A 7,837-nucleotide genomic window follows, 5' to 3' on the forward strand; every position below is an offset into this window, starting at 1 on the left:
TTCTCCTGGCTGTTGCTAGAACGGATTCAGAAGCTGCAACCCCTCATCAACCTCCACTATCGACCCCCGGGATCACGCCTTCGTTGTCGGTTCCACAAATCCGAATATCAAGCCACTCAACGACCTGATGATCGCTGCCGAACAAGCCGGCAAGTCCGGGGCCCAGCTTCAGGAAATTGAGGACAAATGGAACGCCGAGGCTGGCCTCAAGCTTTTCTCGGAGGCCGTGATCGACCACATAAAAGCCGGCTCTGCCTCCAACAAGCAGGCCCTAATCGACAAATTCTTGCGTGATGCACGGGGCAAGAGCAATGCGGAGGCTCGCGCTATCGCCAAGGCGCTTACTGGCTCAGAAATCTACTTCAACTGGGATTCGGCCAGAACCCGGGAGGGTTACTACCGGTACCGTGGCGGCACCCAGTGCGCTGTCAACCGTGCTGTGGCCTTTGCGCCTTTTGCTGATCTGATTTGGATGGAGAGTAAGCTTCCCGACTACGCCCAGGCCAAGGAGTTTGCCGACGGAGTTCACGCCGTCTGGCCCGAGCAAAAGTAAGTTGCGCCTGCATAGCTCAGATCCACACTCGCCACACCTTTCCTTGTCCTTTGCTCATGCTCACACTCCCGTCTTTTAGACTCGCCTACAACCTTTCACCCTCTTTCAACTGGAAGGCCGCTATGCCCCGCGACGAGCAGGAAACCTACATCCACCGCCTCGGACAGCTTGGTTACTGCTGGCAATTCATTACACTTGCCGGTCTCCATACCACCGCCCTGATCTCCGACCAGTTCGCCAGAGCGTATGCCCAGAACGGCATGCGCGCATACGGCGAGCTTGTCCAAGAGCCGGAGATGGAGCTTGGCGTCGACGTTGTTACCCACCAGAAATGGAGTGGTGCCAACTATGTCGACGAGCTACTGAAGATGGTCACCGGTGGTATTAGTAGCACAAGCGCCATGGGCAAAGGTGTGACGGAAGATCAATTCAAATAGACTCAAGCCATAATTGCCCATAGCCTAATCCAGGGGCATTTTTTTCTTTATCTTGTTATATTTACTAGTAGTTATATCCTTATCCTTGTCTGGTTTGAAGTGTATACATAAGAATTTTTTTCTGGGGGGGTTTCATGTATTATTTTCTGTTTTCCCCGCTGGAGGAAGAGGGGGCATGATTGAGAATTTTCAAAAGCTAAAGGATGGATGGATATCGATCAATGAGGTTTAATATTTGCTCCAGCTATCATATATTTTGTTTAACGAAGCTGTTAATTACTAGATCTGGTTGACTAGTTAAGATAGTTAGTTGTGCCCTTTTGGGTTTGGCACCCTAATGTGATAAAACACCCCCCCCCCCCCTTCAACTCCTCTATTTTGGACCCATCCCCGCCTCCTTTTTTCTACTCTGGGTCTCACAGACCACTGGGGCTTTTCACTGGAGACGCCTGTCGATCCGATGCCCAGCTCGTTCTGGCTCCTTGAGCTGGAATGGGAGTCGCACAGGGGCAGAACCGCTAGGAAACCTCCCTAAATCAGGGAAGCTTCTAAACATTGAAAACACTAATTGAACAGTCAAGCCTTTCTAGGGAGTGAGCAGATCCAAGCAACAGACGTCATCACCGGGATTCCACTGGGGCCAGATAGATATGGGCCTCGGAGGGTGTTGCCCTCATGGGCTGCGGCTTTGAAACGGGTGTGTTGAAACGGTCTGACGTTTCAGCAAGATATCCAGAGCAGCGTTCAACGGTGCGTTGATATGTCAAAACTTGATCTCTAGGCAGGGGATCTCTATGGAGGCGCCGGCGTATTCTTGGCTGGTAAAATGTATCATTATCGATCTGGCCACAGGCTGACTACCGTCGGTCTTTTCGCTTCTTTCCACCCCCCCCCCGTTGAGCGTGGATGCCTTGCGCCGATGTGTACCCCGCCTTCCGAGTTGGAATAGTACTACTAGTATGTACATGACGCGATACTGCTCTGTGTACATGTAGCACATAGACACGCACGTCTGTATATCCAGATATATCCCGAGACTGCTCAACTGCAATGATTTTCCAGCGCGCGGTGTTGGTATAACAGAGCAACGTAGACATATATCTCTCTACCCTCCAGCGAAATCGTCACCACGGCCATTGGCAAATCAAGCTCATACCTTGCTTGATCTCAAGCAGCACCAAAATCAGGAAGTACTACGGAGTACTAGCTGTAGTAAGTAGTAAATGAAGGATGCTTGATCGTTTCACCAGTTCTAAATTTATGTTTTTGCTAATTTTAGAGATGAAACCCCACAGGCCCCACAACCACAGTTTAGAGTTTTTTTCTTTTCTTTTTCTCTTCTTTTTTCTCTCATGGAATTTCAATTTGCGTCGCTGTGTGGCAGTTGGGCGGGGCCGTGCGCCGAGGTGTTGCTTTTTGACGCCAAAAAGATCGCCTATTTATGACGACATCAAGTCGCGCTGCCCCAGGAATCAACATCCAGCTCTTTCTGTGAATTCTTGACGATGGCTTGTTACTTAACCTGGCTCCAACATGGCCCCCTACCGACACCAGTCCTCACCAGAAGCTATTCTTGATTTCTCAACCTGTCAGCACTTCACGACGGATCAGCGCACGCGTAACACGCCGCAATGAGAGAAGTCTCGTCAAATACAACCGCCCTCTCCTTCTCCGTTATACCGATGAGTATGCGCGCTCCGACTTATCCCAGGACATGGTCCTATCAGCCTTCGTTAACTGGTTGGGTTTCTCAATCGACGGGGAAGCGATTTTTAACTTCATTTTTAACTTCAGTGATGAAGTGAAGATGCGGCAGACAATTTACGCGAGCGTCTGAATGGAATTTGCCGACTTTTTTTTTTTTTTTCTGGACAACTTTTTCACACCTCGTTTGTTATCCTGTTCAAATCGTGTCCTGCTTCATTTGTCGAATCTTTGAAACTAGCCCTATGACAGTAAAAGCAGCCGGTCTACATACTTCTCAGCCCTCCTCGGCACCACTTTCAGCCGTCCAGCGAGCGAACAATAGACGGTGAACAAAAATATGTTAGGACCCCAGACCGACTGAACACGCTTCGGGGAGCCTGTCTGATCCGAGACCATTATCGTTGTGTTATATCACATAAGTTCGACTTGACAGAAGCCTTGAAACGGTTTAAAAAAACATGGCACTGATGCTCAAGATGAAGAAGGAAATCCTCTTCATCGACAGTCATTTGACAGTTTACAAGTAACTCATATCCTTCCTCACACCTTCACCTTGATGGAATCAGATCAAGATTCCCAACTGGTAAAATATATTTCTTGAGAGAATTTTTACATTTGGTGCTTTGCTAATTGACACATTTAGAGTGAATCCAAAAGAGCCACTCTCAATATTCTTGATATGTTTGACCACGGTGTCGTACGGCTCATTGAAGGGTTTGATATTGATCGACCCTTCAATGTAATCAGTCTTTCCCCCGCTCTACACACCTTATTTGGCGGCTTTGAGATTTTCTTCGAGCCTGTCCCATCCCAGTTGCACACATATCAAGTGAAACCCTTTCTTCCCGAGATTTTTCCCGATCTTCCTGTTGCTCGCACGCTCTATCCTTCAGCGGACTGTACAATTGATGAACCCCTGCCTCGGTTCTTTGCAATTCACAGTGCCATTGCCCGTATCCTACACCTCTCTGAAGCTGGCGAATACATTGATACCATTCTTCGGGATCTGGAGAATGTCGGCGGGCATGGAGATGGTTCAACTGAACTGGGTCGTTTGGTGATGCTTCGGTTGAGTGATTGGGTAGATGTGAAATGCTGACCCCTTTTCTTAAGCCTTGTTTCCTCAAGTTGGCTGAAGCTCTGTGTATTATTGACTCTGATTTATTGAGTTTTCGCCTGAAATGTAGCTTTATCGACTCCTGTTTAGCAATACTCTCAATAGAAGGTTGAGTGGCCAAAGAGCCTAATTCTAAATTGGTCATTTGTATCTGCTCATCCCCAGGAGGTGTGACAGAGACGAACGCCATATCCTTCCAGTGGTATCGCGGCATGGAAACAAATGAAATTTCCAGATATCAGCAACACGAGCTTCCAGAGCGTAGGCAGCCAGAGAACAAACGGAGTGCATGGCTGTTCGTAGACTGCAAATATATATCCGAATCTATATAATCTATGATCTATTCTGAAATATATATATATATATATATATAAAAGTGATCATGGTGTATCTTGACATAATATATTATGAAATGTGAGAACAAAGAACGCTGAAAAGGTATTCTGTAGCAGTATAGTGCAATTTCGCAGTCATAACTTGAGGACAAAATATACAGAGAAGTAGCTGGGTCTTTATGTCAACCGGATTGCGCTGTTGCGCTGCTGCGCCAATTACACAGCAGGAGTGCAAAGTGAAACAAAGAACCATATATGAGTTCAATAATCTAAATGCCAAGTTGGAAAATAAATCTCATACCAAAAGACTCATATGAACGATAAATAAATTGAAAATGTTTCAATATAAGACTTCTGCAGGAGATATTCATAAGAAATCCATGACAATTGATTGTTGCGAAACGAGACCATATCTTTTTCGTACATGAATAAGATGAGAAATAAAACAACAAGAATAGAATGGGATAACAAAGGCGAAAGGTTCAGAAATGAAAAATTCGTGCAAAACCAAGAGTGTAGAGAACAGAAAGCCTTCCTAGAAGGACGAAAGAAACAAAAGATCTTGCCCGTCCCGGCGAGCGAAAGCATAAATGAAAATGTCATTACAACAGAAGCCACTGCAAGACGAGAGTCTTCCCAGACGGTATTGCTGAATTCAAAATTCCCAGGCCTTGTCTTCGTATCGGTGGTGATTCTCGCTGAGGCGTTGTAGAACTCTTGCTCCTTCGTTCAGAAGCCCACCCATGCTGTCGGGTTGGAGCCACCTATCACGTACGTATTTAAGCAATTCACTGGTATCACGCCTTATGTGATCAGGAATGGAGTTGTGAGAAATCTGAGACCATGAAGGAGCAAGCAACATCAATGTAGATACATATGTTCTTGGGCAAGCAGGAGGGCGAAACAGAGGGTCATCAGTTGTTGTTGTCGTTGGAGTTTTTGCACCATAGGCCCAGCATATCAGGGCGCAAATATATAATGCCCAGTTAGCGTGCAATGCGGTGACAGCGCCCGATCGGTTAAGGTGAGGGAGTGTTGCAGATCCCTCAACGAGATACTCAGGGGTGGTAACCGCGTTTTCGGTCGGGTGTATATTGCCTCTGAATTGCGTAAAAGCGTCTAGTGGAGTTAGACAGCCGTTGCCATCGCTGAACAGATCCGAGACGCGAGACAGGTTCGGATTGGCGTTAATCAGCACCGGAGCATCTCCCAATTCTAGATGATCGATGGCGTATTGCAACGCCCGTAACGCATGCCAAACCGCCTTTTTCAGTTCATCAGTTCCAGAAACCCACATGCGCAAGGTGTTCTTGGCTTGCTGATATTCTTCTTTGTCTGCGAGCTTCTGATTAAACAACCAGGATTCCCCACTAACTATTAGAAGGGCTTTGAGCGGAGCACGGTATGCTGCCAGGAGGAAATGATATGTGAAAAGTGTATGACTTGGATGTGTTGAAGAGATGGAATATCCAGGACCTTGCATGGATTCTCTTTCCGTTTTTTCCTGTTTCACCCTCTCGATGAAAGGTTCTAGCGCTAGCTCCAGATCCATAGATCGCATGTTGGTTAGCAAAGCATAAGACAGGATCAGGTTCGATTGAAACGGATCAAGTTTCAATGTGTCGTCGTTTTGGTGGATAATTCGCCTTGCAACAGAGGAGAGGGTTAATTTCTCTTGTGACTTAGCATATGCCCTAGCATGCTGAGCCCATTCTTCAATCCCTTCAATCTCCCATAATTCTGTTTGGCAAGGGAATGGTAAGTCAATAGGTTCTACATTTCCTACATTCGATCGGGGAGTGCGGAGATTTGCTTGGAGGAACACCAAAGGCTGCTGGAACAGGGTCGATTGCTGAACATCAAGGAGAAAAGAGGCTTGTAATATGCGTCGTCTGGTTTCGTTTTCCACCCAAAAGCTATACGCTTTCTCCAGGCCCGCCAATTTGTCGTCCTCTGAAAGTGTATTGAAAACAGCGAGTGGGTTTTTCGATGTCCAGTGGCGGTTTTGAATAAACTGTTTCCGGAAATGAGCCAACGATCGATCAACATATAATGCATATGTCGAAACACTCACAGTTCCGTATAGAGATTTAAATCGGGGAGATATGGTAACATCGGCCTTCCTAGATCGGTGTTTTGAGAGATATTCGAGTAGAAATACAGCTTGGATGTCAGAAATCCGAGATCGTATTGTTATTGGGCTTCTCTGCATTAATGTTAGAATGCCTTTTCAAAAGAGTTTAACAAGTGCAACTTACTTTCGTGAGAAGCTTGAGGCACGCTTCTAAAAGAAATAAAGAGTACTCTTTTGCATTTGGTCGTGTATCGTACTGTGATCCTATTGCCACCATGGCGCCGGATATTAATGGAAACGGTTTTACGGCGCTAAAAGTTGGGCGATGGACGATCGGGAAGAGTGGGTGAAAACACTTCCAATAACACTCCAGGCAATCCTGCCACTGGGTGGTGTCGATTACCTCCATGCCGCCATTTCGGAAAGCGACACTGGGGGAGGAATCAAGTTCGTGTTGCAAGGCATGCCACTCATTCCCATCCACTCGGGTGAAGGGTATTGGTACGGGTAGGGCTAACAGAACGTTAATCCTAGTTCCCCAATAGCGCCAATGAAGGGAAGGTTCACCTACTGTCTGAAGGGCATCACCTTCAAGGGAGATAGGCAGCATCTGTAAGGAAGAGATCCTTTCCTGCGGAGGTGTCCAATCGGAAGCCGTAGAGGTCATTTTATAGGGCGATCCATGGGTCTGTGGATGGTAGAACGATTCCGAGTAAGATTGGTCCATAATGGGCGTGCGTTGCGGGAATCGAAAAGGATTTACATCAGAAGCAGGGGACTGACAACTATCCGGTGAAGAATATACCATGGTGTCATCAGTATTGACTTGGGGCGAATCAGAAAATAAATCTCCTCTGACTAAGTCCCTTTCCGGCTCACACCATACTGGCATAGAATAATCATTCGCGAAAGGATGCTCTGTACCAGGTTGCACAAGGGAGCCGATTGACATTAAATTCGCTTCTTGAGAAACGGTCGGCATAGACGTGTGTTGTTGGTTTAATGGTATAGAGGGCAATAAACCCTGTGGTTCTGAAGCGATTGTTTCTGGGCTAGATCGAATGTGAGCATCAATGCGGGCGTTTTCTGAATATGCGTCTACTTTATCACCGCTAGAATTTCAAATTCAGCTAGGCCACGACTCTGAGTGACATGAACGAGACATACTGTTTTTTTTCCATGTGACGCAAACATAGGTCTTTGCGTTTGAACGTCTTGCCACATCCTTCCACACTGCATCGAATAATAGCCCCCGGGTTATGGTTTGGCGCATGTCGTCTAGAGAGTGTTGGTAGCGGTGCATGAAAGTAGGAGCACAGGATACCAAAGCTTACCGCACATGTTCAGCTCTTGAGAAGCGCTAAGAGTATTCAGGTCAACAAGCAGGTACGTAAAGAATTATGTGTGTAGCCCAAAGTATATCCCATACCTTTCCACATCCCGGGAATTCACAGAAATGGACTCTTTTCCCTTTCAGCCCTCTGCTCGGTTTTCCTGTTTTTGGGGTGTAGGTAATTGGCTCGGTGTCTGAAACAGCCCTTTGGTGCTGTCTTGGGTTGAAGGACATATTGGCTGGGCTAGCAGTTGGCGAACCAAGTTGCGCTGTCAAAGAAT

At 46.7% G+C, this 7,837-nt stretch overlaps 4 protein-coding genes across 4 annotated transcripts in view; 2 read left to right on the forward strand and 2 right to left on the reverse strand.

Annotated features, from left to right (window-relative positions):
• HCAG_06184 (isocitrate lyase) overlaps positions 1 to 990 on the forward strand; it is a gene marked incomplete at both ends in the record, with an annotated part of 2,047 nt that extends 1,057 nt beyond the window's left edge. Inside the window, 2 exons of the mRNA XM_001538529.1 lie at positions 20 to 549; positions 633 to 990. Coding sequence (XP_001538579.1) covers positions 20 to 549; positions 633 to 990 — 888 coding nt within the window. The remainder of the gene's footprint in view (positions 1 to 19; positions 550 to 632) is intronic.
• A 1,513-nt stretch (positions 991 to 2,503) lies between these two features.
• Positions 2,504 to 3,093, reverse strand: HCAG_06185 (predicted protein; the record flags this gene model as incomplete). Its single annotated transcript, XM_001538530.1, has 3 exons — positions 2,504 to 2,557; positions 2,671 to 2,710; positions 2,969 to 3,093. 3 exons carry the CDS (start codon positions 3,091 to 3,093, stop codon positions 2,504 to 2,506), a joined length of 219 nt encoding a protein of 72 aa, XP_001538580.1.
• A 283-nt stretch (positions 3,094 to 3,376) lies between these two features.
• HCAG_06186 (predicted protein) lies at positions 3,377 to 3,796 on the forward strand (the record flags this gene model as incomplete). Its single annotated transcript, XM_001538531.1, has 1 exon — positions 3,377 to 3,796. One exon carries the CDS (start codon positions 3,377 to 3,379, stop codon positions 3,794 to 3,796), a length of 420 nt encoding a protein of 139 aa, XP_001538581.1.
• A 1,008-nt stretch (positions 3,797 to 4,804) lies between these two features.
• On the reverse strand, positions 4,805 to 7,790 carry HCAG_06187 (predicted protein; the record flags this gene model as incomplete). The annotated part of the gene is made up of 5 exons (XM_001538532.1): positions 4,805 to 6,355; positions 6,408 to 6,911; positions 7,110 to 7,335; positions 7,558 to 7,583; positions 7,653 to 7,790. 5 exons carry the CDS (start codon positions 7,788 to 7,790, stop codon positions 4,805 to 4,807), a joined length of 2,445 nt encoding a protein of 814 aa, XP_001538582.1.
• Between the last annotated feature and the right edge of the window lie 47 nt (positions 7,791 to 7,837).

The sequence above is a fragment of the Histoplasma capsulatum genome, genomic scaffold (assembly GCF_000149585.1).
Source record: "Histoplasma capsulatum NAm1 scaffold_7 genomic scaffold, whole genome shotgun sequence".
Taxonomy (NCBI): domain Eukaryota; kingdom Fungi; phylum Ascomycota; class Eurotiomycetes; order Onygenales; family Ajellomycetaceae; genus Histoplasma; species Histoplasma mississippiense.